General features: G+C 43.7%; 1 protein-coding gene across 4 annotated transcripts in view; it reads left to right on the plus strand.

Annotated features, from left to right (window-relative positions):
* WIPF1 (WAS/WASL interacting protein family member 1) overlaps positions 1-19,302 on the plus strand; it is a 550,722-nt gene that overhangs the window by 376,030 nt on the left and 155,390 nt on the right. For all 4 annotated transcript variants that reach the window (XM_078681536.1, XM_078681535.1, XM_078681538.1 and 1 more), the window contains one exon: positions 7,097-7,186. In XM_078681536.1, the coding sequence (XP_078537662.1) occupies positions 7,133-7,186 (54 nt within the window). In that variant the 5' untranslated portion in view covers positions 7,097-7,132. The remainder of the gene's footprint in view (positions 1-7,096; positions 7,187-19,302) is intronic.

The raw sequence follows: 19,302 nt of genomic DNA on the forward strand, positions 1-19,302 counted from the left end.
TTAAGTATGTACTAGTCCATTTTCCCGTCAACAGTGAGCAAGGGCGTTCACGCCCGAAACGCGTCTGTCCGACGATCTTTTGCACCCCTGCACTTTATGATTTAACAAATAAAATCATATATTGAAGACTGGCTTTGTGACGTATACTCTGTCGTCTGCGTACTGGTGAGCGTGCATGAGGTTGAATGCACAGTGACCGGTTGGAGCAATATATATATATATATATATATATGTGACCAAGGCTCTTCGGAGCCGAAACGTCATGCGGCGTGCTTGCACATGAATAAAACGAAAATTGCACTCAACCTGGTCCGTGTCTGCGTGTTCTGTGGTGTGGAGGACTCTGAACCCACGGAGGAAAAGCGCTGTTCTATGGATATATATATATATATATATATATATATATATATATATATCTTATAAAATATACGATTGCGACATGCCAAATATAGAAAATGTGCCCTTAAATATTTACGTTCTCCATGAATACAACATATAAATCAATCCGAGTAATATTTATTATAAAAGCCTAAAAATTCTTTTGATCCCTATAATGAGTTTATTCTAGTCCCTAACTTTAAACCTTTAGAATTTTGTTCCATTATGACTACGCATTCCCACAAAAAAATGGTGACTACCATTATCACATACTTAGCATCCATATCCTTCTAATGAGCCTATCTATATTAACGTTTTTGAAAAGGTGAAAGGTATCTTATTGGTTTATAACAACAAACATTAATTTTCAGGTAGGTATGTTTTATTTATTCATTCCAAAGTTGATTTAGTTGTGGTTATTAAAACTCCACATGCAGCAAATCGAATGTGTTCAGTTCCTTGAAAAATATGCTGGGAATTGCAGATATGCTGGCATGCTCGTCTTTCACCTCCTTCCCAACAGAAGGGAATCTGAATAGGGGGTGGTAGGGAATTCAACCCACAATTATTTGCTATAGTTTTGATTCTGTATTTTTTAATTCTACGTCTGAAACATGTGCTGATGCACGTTCCTCTTTAACTGCATATGTCTTAGAGCTGGCTGTGGAAGCGGAAGTGGTCATGTGGAGACAACACTCTCCACACTGTCATTGTTTTTTAAAATGCAAACAAAAAGGATAGACCAACAATAATTTTGTACACTTTTAATTTAATAAGAGTTGACTCAGAATAATGTTTTACTTTTCTTTTATTTTATTACTTGCAAAGCGCAATGAGTACCACAGGTGTCTTGGGGCTAAATAACAAATGTAAATTAGAGAACAGACCGCAATTGCCTTAAAACGATCATTCAAAATAAAATGTTTTCAGTTCCCTCCTTTGTTGTGTTCATAACATTTTTAAAAGTTACATCGCAGACTGTAACTGATGAGCAGGGATCCCACATTTTACCAGGGTTGGGCTCATCTCCTTTTGTTGTAAAATATTCAACTAAAAATTGAACAAATATGTATTGCACACTAGAAATGTGACATTAGCAAGCTATGTGTGTGGATGTATTACCATCAGTCCTTAACAAGATCAGGGCAAGCTTCAGGTGCAGATATTAATCTCCGACAATGGACGCAAGTAATACATTTTTTTCCTGACAATTCGTACGTGTGCCTGATAGTCTTTTGTTGATGCATTTCGACCCTGCTGATGACTTGATGCTGAGCTCTTCTTCGGGCTGTGGTCCCTCAACCATAAGGGTGTGGAACAAGTTAAATTATTTGTAAACCGCATATTAATTTGATAGACAGGAATCCATATCAACTTGTAAGCATTCACAATATAATTGTTCTACTTACCAAACTTTTTTAAAGTTATTGTGGCATATTATCATACATTCTGATTTTAGTTAGTTCACTTTCAAATTATTTGTAGAAAATGATCTTCATTTAGTCCTTTACAGTCACAAAAAAATGGAGTATGGTAATCAACATACATTACTGAAATCATCAAAGCCATCTGTCTACGATTTACCACTACCCTTTCAAGGCAATGCTTTGGGACATTCTGCCTGCCTGCTTCACTTCCTCAAAGGTAAATGCAGAGATTGTGCTCTTACTAAACTTAATGTGACTGCTCGGATCTTTCTCAAGAACCTCCTCTTACAACAGACGTGCTAGTACCACGAAGTGCCTGATCTTTGCTCAGATTCCAAGTAAGGTAATTTGCAGCATAGATCGATGCGATCTACTCCTTCATACTGAACCCACCAGTGCAGTTGGAGAATCCTTTGTAGGAGATTAGGGCATTATTGGACACCGAGGGGGACAAAACCTTTGCACTCCCTGCCAAGGTGCACAGTATCTTAAAGATCTTGTAACACTTAATGATGCTTCCTTACACGGTGCGTGCAAAAGGCTGTATATATAAAGGGGTTCTACAAAGCAAGTTTGATATAGATGGGCTTCTTACATTATTTTATGAAAACTAAGTGTTGTAATTGACAAAGCAGTAGCTCTTGTTGCAGCATTGATTGTTTCCCTGCTGAAAGCAAAGCATACATTAACTGCAACAATTACATTTGTTTTGATATGTTCAGTGTGTGCCTGTGTCCTGGAGTGACAACTGTGTGTAGCATCATCGCAAGATAAACCACATGTCGGCTCCAACCAATTGTTTGATTTTGTTTGTCCTCAATAACACATAACTCACAATGTGCTTCAGGCAAAAGCGAAACAGTATTCATGTCAACATAAAGGTTAAATCAGTTTGTTTTACCATCATTTGCTCACCCACCAAGACAGTGGTTGACTAGTTCTTAATTTCTGGTGACATAACAGTATGAATTGACCACTGGTTCCTAGTGTGAGAATATTGTGTACCAGAACGAAAATATGTGGTGCCATGAGATATGCGACAGCACTTGCGGCAATAATATTATTTATTTAGTAGTCTGTCCCCCTATTTCTGCCCTAAATATATCTCACGGTTCTTCGAAAATAACTTGAGTAGAAAACAGAATTAGCTCCTTCAGACAAGTAATTGTAGAATTAGTCCCATAGCGCACAGAATATACAGTATTGACTGTTGTCTTAACGGGTCCTGTATTAGGAACTTAATGCATGAGTAATGAAAGCATCCTCTGCAGGCCCGTAGCGCTGCTGTCACACATCTGCCACCCCAGTGCAACCGTGCTTCAGATATTTCATTTTGACAATTCCTTGGGAAAGGCATAACATCCAAGAAATATGAAAAAATCAAGTTGCCAAATAGCAGATTTCGCCAGAAACGCTGCCTTGCTTTTTTGTAGACATCCCCTAGAACCTCAAACTTAACCCATTATGCCTTATGCTGCAGTCCCTCATTAATGTCCTTCTGCTGTAGGCGCACAACCTTCTTTTATCATTTCCCCGAACTAGCCAACACAAGAGTTTTTCCACACATAAATCACTAGAGTCGTTGTGACTTGACAGTGAGAGTCAGCTTAACTGATATTGTGAGAACTGAGAATTACAAATGTCGAGGCACCCAGAAACCGGAAAACAAGCACAAGATACTCAACAGGAAAGGTGATGCTGACAGAACCCAGCAGCGGGACAACAATCAAGGAGGTTCAGAGGCAACTAGAAAAGAACAAAAGCTCACGGGTTTTTGATTGCCAGGGTTATAGCAAGGTTGTTGGACACTAGGACATGTTTTGTCCATGGCGGTGACTTTGCATTCACTATTGCCTTGAATTCCACAAAGCCAGAGACGCAGATGAAAGACAGAGAGACAAGACTCTGGGTTAAGCTTCTGACCAGAATTGAAGGCGGTGACCTGCGCCTATGCCATGTGCTTTCTTTTCACTTTCCCGTTGTGCATTGTTGGGTGTTTGAGTTTGCTGTTTTTCATTGATTTCAAATTTATATGTATTTACAAAGCCCTCTTCCTAGCTTTGAAAGATTTTAAATGTAACCTAATGTCGTATGTGTCCCCCCTCCGAAAGCCATGATCTTCGCCGATGCACTAAAAACTTTAACTTAATAAAAAGGGCATCTTTGTATCGCATTCCGTTTTCCTAGATCTAGTCTGTTGGCCCCAGGAAATGGTTCAAAACTGTTTTTCCAAGGCCTTGGTGCTTCAGACTTTGATTACCCCAGACACATTGGAGTTTGTTGGGGGGGGTGGGGGCACAGCATGCTCCTTAAAGACCCGTGTCATATGGTCCCATGAAGATATGCCTTCACATCAGCATCTTGGAGCTGAAGGCAGCCTCCCTTTCTTTGAAAATATTTAGCTATTTCTGGTAGCTTTTTGCAGTGCCACTCCCATAATCTACTCAAACCAGCACCAAGGCACAAAATCCACCTAATTGTGATGAACTAGAACACATTTTAAATTGCCATCCATCTGGCAATGGCCAGGAATATTGATCAAGACAGGCAAAGCCACTTGATCATAACCTTTCAATGAGACCAAAAACAATGACAGCATCTTGGGGTATGTGAAATGTACAACATTTTATTTTGTGTAATAATGCATGTAATTGTCTGGAAAATTGGGCAACATTACACGAAATGCAGTTGGCTTTGAGACAATTGCACAAGGGCATACTTCTCATACAAAAGCAATGTGAGATACTGACATGGGAATGGTTTGAGCCTAAATGTCTGGTTTGATTTAATGTAATTTTCCACTCGAACTAGTCTCCCTTGTGCAGCAATCATGCGACCGTTTACAGTAAGCAATTTTACACATTTCACACCAAGGAATGTCTCAAATGATGCTAGATTTTGCCTGGGTAACGGAAATGTTGCATAGGCCTAATCTTCTGCATCTGTTGTTTCATAATTTAACCTACTACTCCCCCAAAAAAAGCAGGCATCTTTCATGGGCAGAGGTAAAGGCTTGCTAGATTGGTATGATGTTTTTATAGGCCTTTCCTTCCATAGTAGCCTCATTCCATTCCTTTTCAGCATGATTTCAACGATGGTCCTTCTTCTCTCCCCAGCCATGTGACTGACCACCTGTTGTTGGTGGGGGACAGGCTCCTGTAGCCTCATAAGTTGGACCCCACTGCCAAAAGAAATGTTATGCTATTCTAAATGTTATGCTACTCTAAACTCCCCCGCACCCACCCTCTTTGCACAATCCCCTCGCCCCTCAAATTACTGAACATAAGGCTTGGCTTCTGATGTCTCAGCTCGAAGCCATGTGCTCTGTCAATTGATAGCATTGCAGCAATAACATTCACCAAAATGGGCTTCTCTTGGTCACAATACAAAACCAAGTTGTTCAGTTCTCTCATCTGACAATACAGGTGAAGTTTAATGCTTGCTTGTGACTGGTTTATGACGTTTCTGTTTAATCATTATCTTACTGAGCTAAGTATCTAGTAATGAAAAAAAACAGTGGCCCTTAAGGTGAACCTCTACCACCTTGGAGAAAATATTTCAACCATCAAAAGATGGTTGTATTTCTAAACAAGGTCGTTTTATTCAACTTTGTACGACAATAGAAAAAATCATGATAATGCTTTGTAAATACTTAGATACCTGCAGGACCATCAAATGTACTGTTTTTTATCTTAATGTTTAAGCCTTGTAAGACCTTTTTCATCACAATGTCACATGTGTAACATAGTTATATCAACTCCTTCCAGGTCTCTATCCACGAATGACCATTAACGTCTACCCACCAGTGGGTTTTTTTTGTCATAGAATGTTGAGTGTAGTTTTGAGTTGTAAAAGTCCATCTAAGAGATAAGTGTTTACAAGTGAGTACATGTTTCTGTAAATGTGCTCTCACATAAGGGATTTGCCATGGTTCTGCTTTAGTGGTTACTTGGCTGGCGTTGGGTCAAATTTCAGATATTCAGCTTCTGTTGAATACTTTGTGCTCAAATAGTTAAATGACAGTAACAGATTCAGATATGTCGCTTTATATTTACAAAATATTAATTTAAGAAATTGATATCGGGTTGGAATCATTTTTTTTTTCAAAACCTATTTTATTGATTTTATAGACATCAATACGGTATGAGTGTATGATAAAGGAAATATGGCTAAACATAATTGTATTTTGGAAAAGGGGGTGGTGATGGACAGAGTTTCTGAATGATGCAGAATACTCTTACCAAGTCAAAAGATCATGGTTTTAATCCATCACCTGTTTTTTAGCTCATTGCACCATCCCAGCTCAGAACCTGGCTATATGCAAATGAGTCTGTTCCTGTCCCAGTGCATGATGGTAACAGGGCAAACCAAACTACCAAGCCAATTCTTATACTGGGAAGGAGACAAGCTTCCGGGGACCGGTTTCTGGCATCACAGCCTTCGTCGGCCCGGCTCGCTTGAATCCTGATGGTGCAATGAGCAAGGGACTCACGTCTGAGTATACCCTCCCACACATAGTGTGGATAAAATCGATTTTGGAAAAGGGGGTGGTGATGGACAGAGTTTCTGAATGATGCAGAATACTCTTACCAAGTCAAAAGATCATGGTTTTAATCCATCACCTGTTTTTTAGCTCATTGCACCATCCCAGCTCAGAACCTGGCTATATGCAAATTAGTCTGTTCCTAAACATAATTGTAAGCATACAGTCGTAGCATTTCACAACATATCCGATATCAAGGATGATATACATTTGAACATAAGCAACAATAAAAAACGCATTGTACCAAGCCATAGCCTGCGCCTAAGTCCGTGCCCTCGTCTCAAGTTGCAATGTTCCCCCCATGGTAGTGTGTGGTGGCCTGGATTAGTAGCCATATCAGTCGTGTTTACCCGCATCGGGCATCAATAAGGGGTCCCCCATGGTATGTGCCTCAAAGGGTATGCGTCTGTACGCGGCCCACAATTTTCAGATTTTGGTATGTTCATGGGGACGACCTCTGGCTCATAAATTATCATGTTGGATTTTAATCATGGTTTCAATGTTTTGAGAACATAAATTGTGCTGGTGAAAATGATATAGGCAAAAATAATATATCAAGACACATAAATGACTTTTATGTGGTTTAGTACATGTTGGTTTTCTCATAAAGACTAAAATATGCTCTCAGGTATACCCCTTGTTTGCATTGCAAGTCACACCTACTAAGAAGCTTGACTGTTAAGTACAGTGAATTTCCTTCTTATGAAGTATAAAACACAGTATCTCAGAATTTGTTTTCCCTTTTCAGATTTTAAAGGCATAGTAGGAGGCCTACTTGAAGACAATGCCTGTTCCACCTCCCCCACCGCCACCTCCTCCCCCACCAACATTTTCACAGGTAAAAGTGTATGTTTTTTTTTGTTTAAGCAATTATTCTCGTTTAATCTATTTGGCTTGTTACAAATGAACATAAATATTGGTTTGTTCTTTTGGATCTCATCCCATTTTTCTTTTCAGTTTTATGAAGGTATTTGTCATATTTGTTTGTACACTAGTTTCAATGATGGACTCCTTGGATTGCTTTTATAGTTTCATGAAAATTGCCAGGAGGGACATAGACCTATTTTAACCGCTTCAGCGCTACCGCGAATTCCCGCCGTGCGCTGAAATTTCAAAAATGGCTTGTTTGTGACAAAGCCAGCTCGTCATGCGCGCAGCGCAGGTAACGCCCATGACGAGCTGGCTTTGTCACCCGCGCTGAAGGGGTTAAAAGAATATTTTAGGAAGATTTGTATGATCCTAGGGATCCCTCCCAGACTCTCTCCAATGGCATGATTTCACTGGATTTTACAAATCTTTTAGCTGACTGCAAGGAAAATGATAGCATCACACCTGATAATTCACCAGGATCAAAGAAAATGTATAAATGTATTAACTAGATTAAAAATTGGAGAGATTGCCCCATTAAGCATTATTTTAATCTATTTAGTTGCTTCTAAACAGGCTGTAGCCTGTTATTGTTTTAGTAGGTGTCTGCAGATGAACTCTATTTAATGTTACTCAAGTACTACTTCGATTCTAGCACCTTCTCACCTCTCTAGATCCATTCATAGGTTTTTCTGCGCAAAAATATCTGAATGATTTATGTGCACTACGACAAGAAGATCTCTGTTGTCATCATCAGTTTTTATATATCATGCCCTGCCATTTAGACTCAAAAAATAAGAATGCTTGCAAATATCAATTGTACTTTCTGGAATTATAAGAATAAACTAGATGGAAGGACAGTCAAACAGATCACATCCAAAGGAGGTTTATAGACTATCTCTATTTATCATGGTTATGTTTGCATAACCACATAAATAAAGTTATGTAGAGTTTGGCGGTTGTATGACATCTGCCACAAACTGGCAGATGTTCTATCAGCTCTATTTAGTCTATTTACACTGTATAGGGCAGACTTCTCCAATGAGTAGCTTGTGAGCTAATTGGTAGCTCTCCTGCTACCTACCAGTAGTTCTCCTGTGTTCATCCCAGTTCTCTAAATTGGAACGTTTTGCTTGGTTAAATTAACATATGTATGCCAAAACTGTATATTCGAAGTGTGTATTTACAGAACTCTTATACTGATGTTTGGAGAAAAAATGGCCGAAATGTGAAAATATATTTAAAGTCAATTTTTGAGTGATAAATCATGTTGGGAGGCTTATTGCTAATATGATTGCTTTCGTGCCAGGACACTTCAGCTGTAGCAGGCATGCATTACCTACATACAGGCATTCCAAATTGACAAAGCCTTTTTTACATTGCTACTGGCAGCCCTCTTGATGCACTGCTAGTAATCTTGCATATGGTGGCCACTAATGTAATCAGTCTGATATAGTCCGTATTACAGTACTAATAATATGAATAGCTCTCAGTGATTTTTGTTGAAGATAAGTAGCTCTTATTACCTAAAAGGTTGGAGACCCCTGCTATAGGTCATTTCATCAAAAAGCCAGGAGTAGCAGGAGTGACGTCACACAGCAGTTGACCGTAATGAGATCACAGGAAGTGAGAATCATAGGGCCTCGATGTCTTACCAGAACTGGGGGTCGGGGGGGGGGGGGGGGGTGATATTAAAAAATGCCCATAGTAGGCCCTGCTACATTGTCTCATCTTAAAAATACATTGAGGCCCCTGCCTAATCTCTTTCTCTAGAGCACAAAATCTTCTGCTAACTGTAATTTTTTCTTTTAAAATTGTTTCTGTGAAATGTTATCACAAAGGCATTCCAAAAGGGCCACCTGTGCACCTGTATGTGAACATAAAGGTGGACACTTAAGTGGTTTCTGTAAAACTGTATTACAAAACCATTTGAAAATCTACACGTGTCCGTACACGTGTGTGCATGATTCATCAGCCAGTTTTTAACTGTTCTTGTATAACATGTTACAAAAAGCAATTTGTAATGAACTCAAGAAATGATAAAGGCCAAAGATCGGCATTCAAAGCTAGACCTATTAGCCCTTGATTTTTTGCAATAGACCTCAGTAGGAGGTGGGGCTATAAACAAGGAATGTTGTTTTTGCATGGCCATGTAAATGAAATATTTACATTCAGCAGAATGCATTGGGGCCTGGAGAAAGAAACCCGGTAGTGGTCCTCTGCATTATATCAGGACAGAGAGAGGATTTGCACCGCATGCCCAAGTTAATGCCAGCAGATCCCTGAAATGAGGGTGTTTGTTAGTTCATCAACAGGATAACGTTTTATTCATTGTACATCATATGCACTTAAGAATGTTTTTATTTCCGAAAATAAATGCATTCTTAAATGCGATGCACATTGTAATGAATTCATATTTCCTAGATAGTGTATGTATCAGCAGAAAGTAAACAGGGCTCATAATAGCCCTGTTTTGCATCTGTCCCTGGTACTGCCATTGAGATTGAGGCCAGGGGTCCCAAGTGCAGTGCCAAGGGTAGCAAAGAGCCTTCGACCTTGATCTGCAAGTCTGGTCTCTACTTTTCGTTGTCCTTTGGGACCGTGGCCTTCCTCTGCAGCGCTTCCAGTGGACATGCACAGTAGCAGCCTGGATTGCCTACTCTTCTCTGTTTAATATGCTCAATCTGGCCCTCGCGTTTGGTCCAGAAGTTTTTGGTGTTAAGGGGCCCCTCAAACCTGCTTAACTTGCGCTTTTGGTGCCAGGGACCATCCTGGATTAGGTGGTGCCAAACATAAAGAAAAAACAGGGCCTGCTTCTCTTCTAGACTGTTCCTGACACTTGGGGGAGCACGGCGCATGCTGTGGTGCTATAACCTGGAACGTAGCCTCTACCAACAGATCTGTGGGTGCTGCCCAAATCTACAGCGACCATGGCGCCCCTGCACCTCTTGCTGGCGGAAATCATTCCTCTGGGCCAAACAGCGAGAGACACACCGGTGGGATCTTCTAGAGACATTCTAGTCACCTTTATTGTGTAATAAAACCCCAGCACCAGACATGCAACCTCTTCCTCCTCTTGCTCCTTCGCCTACTGGTGCTGCAGGAGACGCAATTTTGTTACTCATCTTGCAGCCATAGATGAGCCGTTTTCTATGGGAAATCCATACTGAAATTGGCTCCTGTAAAACTAATTTTCAATCCTGCATGAAAGTTCTCAGCAGAGAGGTCACGGACATAGAAGAGAGAATGGACGATCTGGAACGCACGATTGATGCCCGCGCTGAAGACCAGGAAATGCTATGGTGGAGGGTGACCACTCTAGAAGAGCTGCATATTGAGAGCCAAATGAAGCAAGAGGACCTCGAAAATCGAAGTTGACAGAATAACATCCGTATAAGTGGATTGCAGAGGGGCGCAGAGGGTGATGGCATAATGGCCTACACTGCTGACCTTCTTAATGCCGTTCGAGGGGAAACGACGCCTCACCACCAGCTTTAGATAGAGCACACCAAGTGGCTCCCACCCCCCTCCCAAGGACCTCCGGACTCTGCTCCAGATATCCTAATGTGGGTCCATTTTTTTGTTGAGAAAGAGACTATCTTTAAAGCTATGAGAAACAAGGCTGACCTTACCTGTGCAGCCATATGATTCCATTGCTCTAAGATCTCTCTCCTGTTACCGTACATCATTGCAAAGTCTTCCATCCTGTCACAGACAAACTGTGGGAACGCAATGCTCGTTATAAGTCGGGCCACCCATTTGCTATCATATTCACTTGGGAGGGCAAACAACGAGCCAACAGAAGCTAACGCTAACGGAAGCAAAACAACTTCTCTGACTTCAAATAAATACAGGAAGCTCTACTTCACTACCACAGACACTGTCCAGAGACTCATTGCATCGAATTTGGTCCTGAGTACAGCCGTGCCGTACTGATAACTAAACCAAGATCACGACTTCCCAGGCAACTAAAAAGCACATTATTCAACATCTTCATGAAATGGATAAGCAATCCTCTCCCGCTTCATCATGGCTTCATCGGGCTCTGCGAGTATTACCCATTGATAAAGCACTCAGTCCCAATGGCCTGACGGTGACCTTCTACTGGGCCTTTTTCTCCTCCATCCAGGACCATTTATGAAAACTCTTTAACACATTCTCGTCTGAAACAGGACTCACCCCATCGATGGCAGATGTGGAGATTGCATTAAACCTGCCAAGGACCCCACTTTATGTGCTCCCTATTGCACTCTCAAACACAGATGTCGGGTGAACTGCCTGAAGCTCCATCTCCCTAGCTTAATCGATCCTGACCAGGTCGGCTTCCTTCATATCCAACAGGAGGCAGATAACATCTGGCAAGTTCCTCACCTGGTGAAGACGGCCCATCGCCTTAACATTCCCGCTTGCCTTCTCTCGCTTGATGCGGAGAAGTCTTTTGATAGGGTTAGCTGACCATTTCTCAGAGCTGTGCCTGGGAAAATAGGTCTCGGGCCGAACATGATATCCCGCATTATGGCTTCCTATGCAGCTCCCACTGGTCCCATCTGGGTTAATGGAAAACGTGCACAGCTGATCCACTTGAGGCGAGGCACTTGACAAGGGTGCACACTGTTGCCCTTGTTATTTCCTTTAGCAGTCGAACCCCTGGCTTTTATTCTTCTACAGACAGGGCCCAAAGCCATCATCCTGTATATTGGTCATATTCACAAATCGTGTTTTCGCACATGACCTCTTGCTTGCATAGACATCTATCCCAGTAGTAGTGCACACTCTGATTGAGTTTGAACAAGTTTCTCGCCTTAAGGTTAACATGTCCAAGTCACAAGCCTAAAATATGACGAATCCTAAATCAGAACTCCCTGCCTTGCAGACTCTTGCTCCCTTTCAATGGGCCTCGCACAGCATTCGCTACCTAGGTCTCAACCTAACTCCCACCTTGTCGTCTTGGACAAAAATCAACTGGGCATCTTACTGTAAAACTATCTTAGATGCCCATCGGCATTGGCAGCCCTTTCATAAAACCTAGCTGGCACGTCTCAGTGCTGTCAAGATGTGTATTCTCCCAAAAATTCTTTATTTATTTTAAATGTTACCAACCACCATTCACCAGGAGGACTTCGAAGATCTGCAGCGAGACATTCAAGCTTTTATCTGGGTAGGGAAACGACCCAGATTCTTGAACTCTGTTCTGATGCTCCTTAGGGAGCAGGGTGGGGGGGACTTGCTTATCCCAATCTTCTTGAATACTACTGGGCCTCCCATCTCCGTTTTATATCTGAATGGACGGCAAGGAAAAATAAGAGACACTGATTCCATATGGATCGGGCTTTCGCTTGTAGAACCCTTTGGGATCTTGCTTGGCTTCCTAAACATGCCAGACTGTGGAGTGCCTACATTGTGACCCCTACCAGGACTGTTCTGGAGATCTGGACAAGAGTGAGTTTACTATGTTCCCCTCTCCAAACACTCTCTTGGCCTGAACCCAAACTTTACCACAGCCCTGAAAAATCACTCATTTCCTAGCTGGGAAAAGGGGGACTGCTGCATTCTGCGCGATTTGTTTACAGAAACTTCCATTAACTCTTTTGAAAACTGCCAACAGGAGTTCCAAACACCTGAAACAGCTAGGCTGCAATATTGCCAGCTTTGCCATTGGACGTTGCATCCTATGAATATTCAAGGGTTAACAAGACAATTTACTCCCTTTGAAACATTGGTCAGAACCTATGATGATACAAGAGGTTTAATATCCCGCACTTACCAGGTCCTTCAACACTCTAGCCAGTGCGTTTTCACACATCTCAAATACAATGGCAAGCTGATACCACTGAGAGTATTTACCAGAGGCAAACACTTTGGCGAGACAGCCCTAGGATTTACAGTAGTATACGATAACGCGAGGCAGCATATAAAATGATGACACGTCTTCGCAACTTTTACCACACTTTATCAGATCTGTTTTGGCACTGCAACTTCGCCCCTGGCGATTTTCAACATGTGGTGGTCATGCAATGTCATTTCCAGTTATTGGAAGGAAATCTGGGGTCACCTTAAAGGTGTGTTGGGTATCCCTATCCCACATCCTGTTGCACTTCAGTTTTGAGCATACGCCCTATTGAGTTGGAGACAATGACATACACGGTCTGGTGATTGATAAGCCATATGCTAAATGCTGTCCGGCAACTTATAGCTCTTCATTGGAAACGATCCTCAGCACCCCCGGTGGCCTTTTGATTTCAACGCCCTTGGCACATGATGGCCATGGAACTTTTACCACATTGAATTACACACTCTGACATTAAATTTACATGCATCTGACGGCCCGTGATTAATGATGTCACACGCTTGGAATATGCCTGTTGCAATCCTCCTAAGCTTAAAGTACTCCAGGTTTTTTATTACAATACATTCAGACAATCCATATACAAATTCTATTTCTCAGCCCAGGTTCCACCGTATAACCGATGAATAGCCACACCCCATAAATACTTATCTTTGAAGATAAATGATAGGCCTCCCTGATGTTAAGCCTTTGTACATACTGCTGTTCCATCCTTTTGTTTTGTGTGCAACTTTTCCTTTTTAGTTTTATTATATAGTACTATGCACAGTTTCATGCAAAGCTACTGTCCGGTCTATCCATCCTGCTGGCAAAATGTTGTATAAGAGATACCATCGCTGTATACATGTATTTATTTTGCTATTATGACTCATTCTGGGCTATTTCCGTGGTCACAACGAGATGGATGCTCTTATGCTTGCACATAATTTGATATTTTGAAATGCTAGAAAAATTTCGATGAAAAGATTTCAAACAAAAAATATTATAGTTAAAAATCATGTGTTGTGCATTTCTGGTTTTGAAAATAATATGGTCCCTATTACAAAGTCTGGACCAAGCCAAAGATTCAGGTAAAAGTTTTCACCTTTAACCCTATTTATTAAAATATTGAGTAATTTCATTACTTTCTAGCTTAATAAGTATTAACCCCTTGGGGTACATGACTCTGACTCAGTGGGGCTGCAACTCCTTAGAATATTAAATAATTCTAACAGGTTAGTATATATATATACTGAGCAAGCAAGTGGCCGCTGCTACTAGCAGTCCATGACTGCACGGAGACTCAAGATCATGGCATCGGCGAGTCACGGCCCGGTTTGTGATCTGACTTTGGGGCTGAGGCGTTGGGGGACCCAAGGCGGTCATGGACACTGAAATTATGGGACTCACTCGAAGTTTACACAGCATCCTCCCCCCTTTTACAAAGCACAACAGTGCTCATTGAAGCACATTCTGACCCCGCAATCGATACTTACCGATGAAATGCATGCTGGGATCTGCAGTCTTCACATTACAGGCTGCAGCTGTAGGCAATAAGAAGCGGAGCCAGTTGTACTTCCACCAATGGGAGGGCCGTGGATCATTAAAAGGAGAGAGCGAGCGTGACCCAGTGCGAGAGGCAGCTGAAGAAGGCTCACTCCGAAATGCATTCTGCCTAACTAGCAGCGTGAATAAATGGTCGTCCTGAATTCCCCGCTGTGTCCTCTGGTCATCTCTTGTAGTGATTTGTGTTGGATGGATATATATATAGATATAGATATAGATATAGATATATATAGATAGATAGATACCAGTAGGTAGTTATAGTTAGGACCTAGTTTCCATAGGAAATCCGCAACATTCTATTTGGAATAACTTTGGCGCCGGGTGACGAATCTTCGCGAAATTCTCCAAGAAGATGGGGCGCTCCGCTCCTTCCCTGAAAGTTTTGGCGTGATTAGTCAAGCGGGGGGCGAGAAAAAAGGGGGGTCCCAAAATGTGTTTTCCCCATGCAATTTTCCATAGGGACCTTTAGACACGGCTACAGCCCGAACTGCTGAACGGAATTACACCAAATTTGGAAAAAAGGTAGAGTTTGGTTTGCAGATCATGCTTTTTGGTAAATGGTGTAAATCCGTTCAGTAGTTCCTGAGAAAATAAAAAGTTAAATCATAGATATATCTTTAGACTAAGTACCGTGCGCGTACAGTACGCGTACCCTCCCGAGCGCGAGCTTTATGCGAATTGGCTGTCAACACTCCAAACCAGGAAGTGTTGGCAGCCATCCCGCGGGAAAAAAAACCCTGAAGCCACTTTATTAGTTATTAGCCTCTGGGGGGCCAAATCCCGGGGGCAAGTTGCTTAATTATAATGGGGGGCCAAGAGCACCCCAGCCCCAGGGACCGCCCCCCCCGGGCTTTCACGTTATGTATCCGGGGGGGGGGGGGGCTCACAGCCCCCCGCAAACCCGGGGACCGCCACCCCCGGGGCTTCTTTTATTTGTAATGGGGGGCCCAGAAGGTCCCCCCAGTCCCAGGGACCGCCACCCCCCGGGGCTTTCACGAAATGTATGCGGGCGGGCTCACGGCAGCCCCGGGGACCGCCACCCCCGGGGCTTCTTTTTAAAAAAAGTTAAAAAACAAAACCTGTGTGGGGGCTCAAGCCCCCCCCCCACACGCCCCAGGGACCGCCGCCTCCCGGGGCACTAATATTCAAAATAGGGGGGTCCATGACGGATCCCTCAGCCCCGGGGACCACCATCCCTGGGGCTGTTAACTGTCCTGGAGCCCTTGATGGCCCTGGGGACCGCCACCCCCCAGAGCCGGCTCCTTCAGTGTCCCGGGGTGCCTACCCCTGGGACACTGCTGTTTGCTATGGTAGGGCGGGAGCCTCGCGGCTCCTGCCCTACCATAGCAAACTGCTTTGGTTTTTCAAAAACCAAAGCGGATTGCTTTTCTGCATCGGGAGCAGCATGTTAGCTGCTCCCCAAGCAGAAAAGCAATGCCGGCTCCCACAGGATGCGGGGAGCCGGAAGCAACCGTGGGGGCTTGGGGACCCCCTCACGGTCCCCAACGGAGAGGGCCAGGCCCCGTGGGATGGGGTCCACGGGGCCAGAAGTAGCCCAACAGGGGGGGTCACGAGGCCCCCCACCCCAAATACATTAATTTTTTATTTTTTTTAAAAAGGATGCAGGCCGGTCCCGGGGATGGGGTCCCCGAAGCCTTAAGTGGCCTGAGGAGGGGGGCTATGCAGCCCCCCTCCTTAAAATGTGGCTTAAAAAAAGTGGCATGCCCCAGGGGATGGGGTCCTCGGGGCCTGGATTAGCCACGGGGGGGGGGGGGGCACGCGGCTCCCATCCCGTTAAAAAAAAAAATATGTATAATAATTTTTTGGGGTCAGGCCCTGGGGGATGGGGTCCCTAGGGCCCCAAAAAAAGAAAAATAAGGAAAGCTACACAGCTCCCCTTCTTACATTTTTTTTTTTAAAAACAGGATCGGGGAGGAGGCCACGCCCCCTCCCTGCACCACTCTGCAAACGCACCCCCTGGCGCCTTTGCATGGGCGGTAAGTAATTCCCCTTGAATACTGGGGGTCGCTGGGGCCCAAGTAGCCCACCAGGAACCTTCAGTATGCGCCAGTGGGCTTCGTTGCAGAGAGGTGTAAAAAGGGGTGTGGCCTCATTACACCTCTCTGCAACGCAGCCCCCCTGGCGCATACTGGAGGTTCCTGGTGGGCTAGTTGGCCCCCAGGAACCCCCAGTATTCAAGGAGATTTAGTTCCCCCTCTAGAAACGCGCCAGGGAGCTGCGTTGCAGAGAGGTGTAATGAGGCCACGCCCCTTTTTACACCTCTCTGCAACGCAGCCCACCGATTGATTTATGGGAGCAGTCCAGTGCATCAAACAAATATTTGTTTGATGAATGCTTGTTTCTGTATTTTGTGTACTGTTAATGCAATTAAAATAATGGGTTAGGCTGGGGTCCTCGTTGGATAGGTCTAAAGCCAAGTTCAATAACAAGCTGAGGACGAAGCACAAGAAGCTCGAACAAATCACCGATGCCCAAGTATTCCCGATCCAGAGGAAGAATGAGCACTCAGCAGTTGCAACGTCTGGCACAGACCTTGGTGCCTGACTCCAATCCAATTTCAACCTTGGGTCTGATGCTCCTGAATTCCCAAGGCCATCGTCTTTTCCACAGTAACTTACAGCCTTTAAAGAGGCCAAGCTGCAGACGTTGACATTTAAGCTCCTCCCGGCTCCCTCTGATGTGCCTTCTAGCCACATGCACCTGTCTTAGCCTCCATTTGAATTGCTATTTGCAGGCCCTCCGTCGGTCCTGACTAACCTTGGTGTAAGTCAGCCCACTCCACTGACATTGCTGGGCCATGCCTCCACTCCTCTGCCTGTCCTGCCGTCTGGTTCTCTGTTTATTTTGACTCTGATTCCAAAAGTGCCAGCTTCGGATCCATCACAGACTCCAGTCTCAGATCTGGAATCATTTTTGGGTAGAGATGGCCCGATGTTGTGGTACTGAATTACCAAAGCAAATGCTGAGAAAGAAGATGGCTATTTTCTAGTGCCCATACTTCTCCAGTAGTACTTCCTGTAAAGGCCTGGATATAGGGGGTCGATCCTTCACCTCTTTCTTAAGAGGCCCTGAGGAAAGTAGAACCTGTTCCAGAAGCCACACTGTCTGTTTTAGTTGCAACATGGGTTACATAGAGGATGCATCTGCAAAATAGTGCCAGACCGCACAAGGAGAAATAATCCAGAGGCACAAAAAAACCTTCAAAGTTCCAGGTATAAATAGGAGGACAATTCTTGCAAGGCTGGTGCTTTAGATCAAGGAATGACTAGGGCTAAAGTTGAGCTGGAGCTGGCAGGCCTGGAGCAAAGCTGAAGTTGGAGCAGAGCTTGAGCAAGGCCAGAACTGGAGCAGAGCTGGAGTTGGCAGGTCTGGACTGCAGCTGAAGTCAGCAGGACTGGAACAGATCTGGAGCAGGCTGAAACTAGAGCAGTGCAGGAACAAAGAATCCAACAGCAGGGCCCCTAGGAGTCGCAACTCACGGGTACTCGGACCAGAGGTTCTTTATAAACTGTCATGACAGGAACCTTCTGACAGGAAGGGGCTGGTCTCAGAAAAGGAACATACTGGAATGGTTTGGGAGTTTGGTTTCCATCCTGGAGCAGAGTTTTGTTAAAGAAGAGTTGGACTGAGGCGTCTTGCTTGCAGCCATCATCCAGAACCATAACATTTCCAAAGGACCGAGGACAGGTTTGAATTGGATTTAGAAACTTTTAAGGTTTCCAGCACATTCCACATGAAGATCAGGAGGCGGATCATTTGCTTCCACCTCGATATACAGATGCTAACCAATGTCTGCTTTTGCAAAATGCCAGTGGCTTGGATAAATCGCAGGAATCCTAATGGAGGAAAGCTCCTCCTGTGCGGATGTGGTTCAGAGCTCTAAGGAAGTCCTGGTTTTGTTGCTTCCTACTCAAGAGACTAAGGCTGACTTCCTATCTGAAATGTTGTTACCTTTCATTGCTGCTCTGACACTCTCAGCTATATGGTCTATGCCATTTTCTACCCAGGTTCTGCTTCACGCCATTCGAAGGCATCACAGGACAACCCCAGGTGATCCAAAACTTTTGATGGATCCACAGGCAGCCTAGTAATGCAGGCTCCCAAGAACAAAGTAAACCTGAATTCCACCTTCTCCATCGCACAGAGAATCAAAAGAAATGAAGCCATGGGCACGTATGTTTTTTTTCCTTCTACAGTTTTCCTGAATACAGTTTGTCTCTTGACAAGACTTGGTGCTTGAGGTGTTGCCAGTGTTGTGATGGTTAAGATGATTCAAAGCATATTTTGCCCTCAAACCTGGGCAATGTAGATTCTGTTCCGAATACTGTGGCACCATTGTCATCCTTAGTGACATGTCTCGATGTGTTCCACTACATTTTGAGGTGATGTCCAGGCTTCCCTAATGGTCATGCCATTTTTTGGCACTAGTCTGTTTGACTAGAATGTTGATATGGCTTTAGAGACTTTTAAAGTCAGCAGAGCGTCATCCTGGTTACTGCGGTCACTTTTCCTGCTTGCTAGTTCCATCAACAATACAAGAAATTCCGAGGACACTCAAGGGGACTCTTGCTGTCGGCAACCCTCTTATCCTGTACAGCTCCTCACACTTACTTTTTCTACTGCCAGAGGTACCGGAGTTTCCAAGAGATGAGACCAAAAGCAAAACTCCTCATTGT

The sequence above is a fragment of the Lissotriton helveticus genome, chromosome 3_1, assembly GCF_964261635.1.
Source record: "Lissotriton helveticus chromosome 3_1, aLisHel1.1, whole genome shotgun sequence".
Taxonomy (NCBI): Eukaryota; Metazoa; Chordata; class Amphibia; order Caudata; family Salamandridae; genus Lissotriton; species Lissotriton helveticus.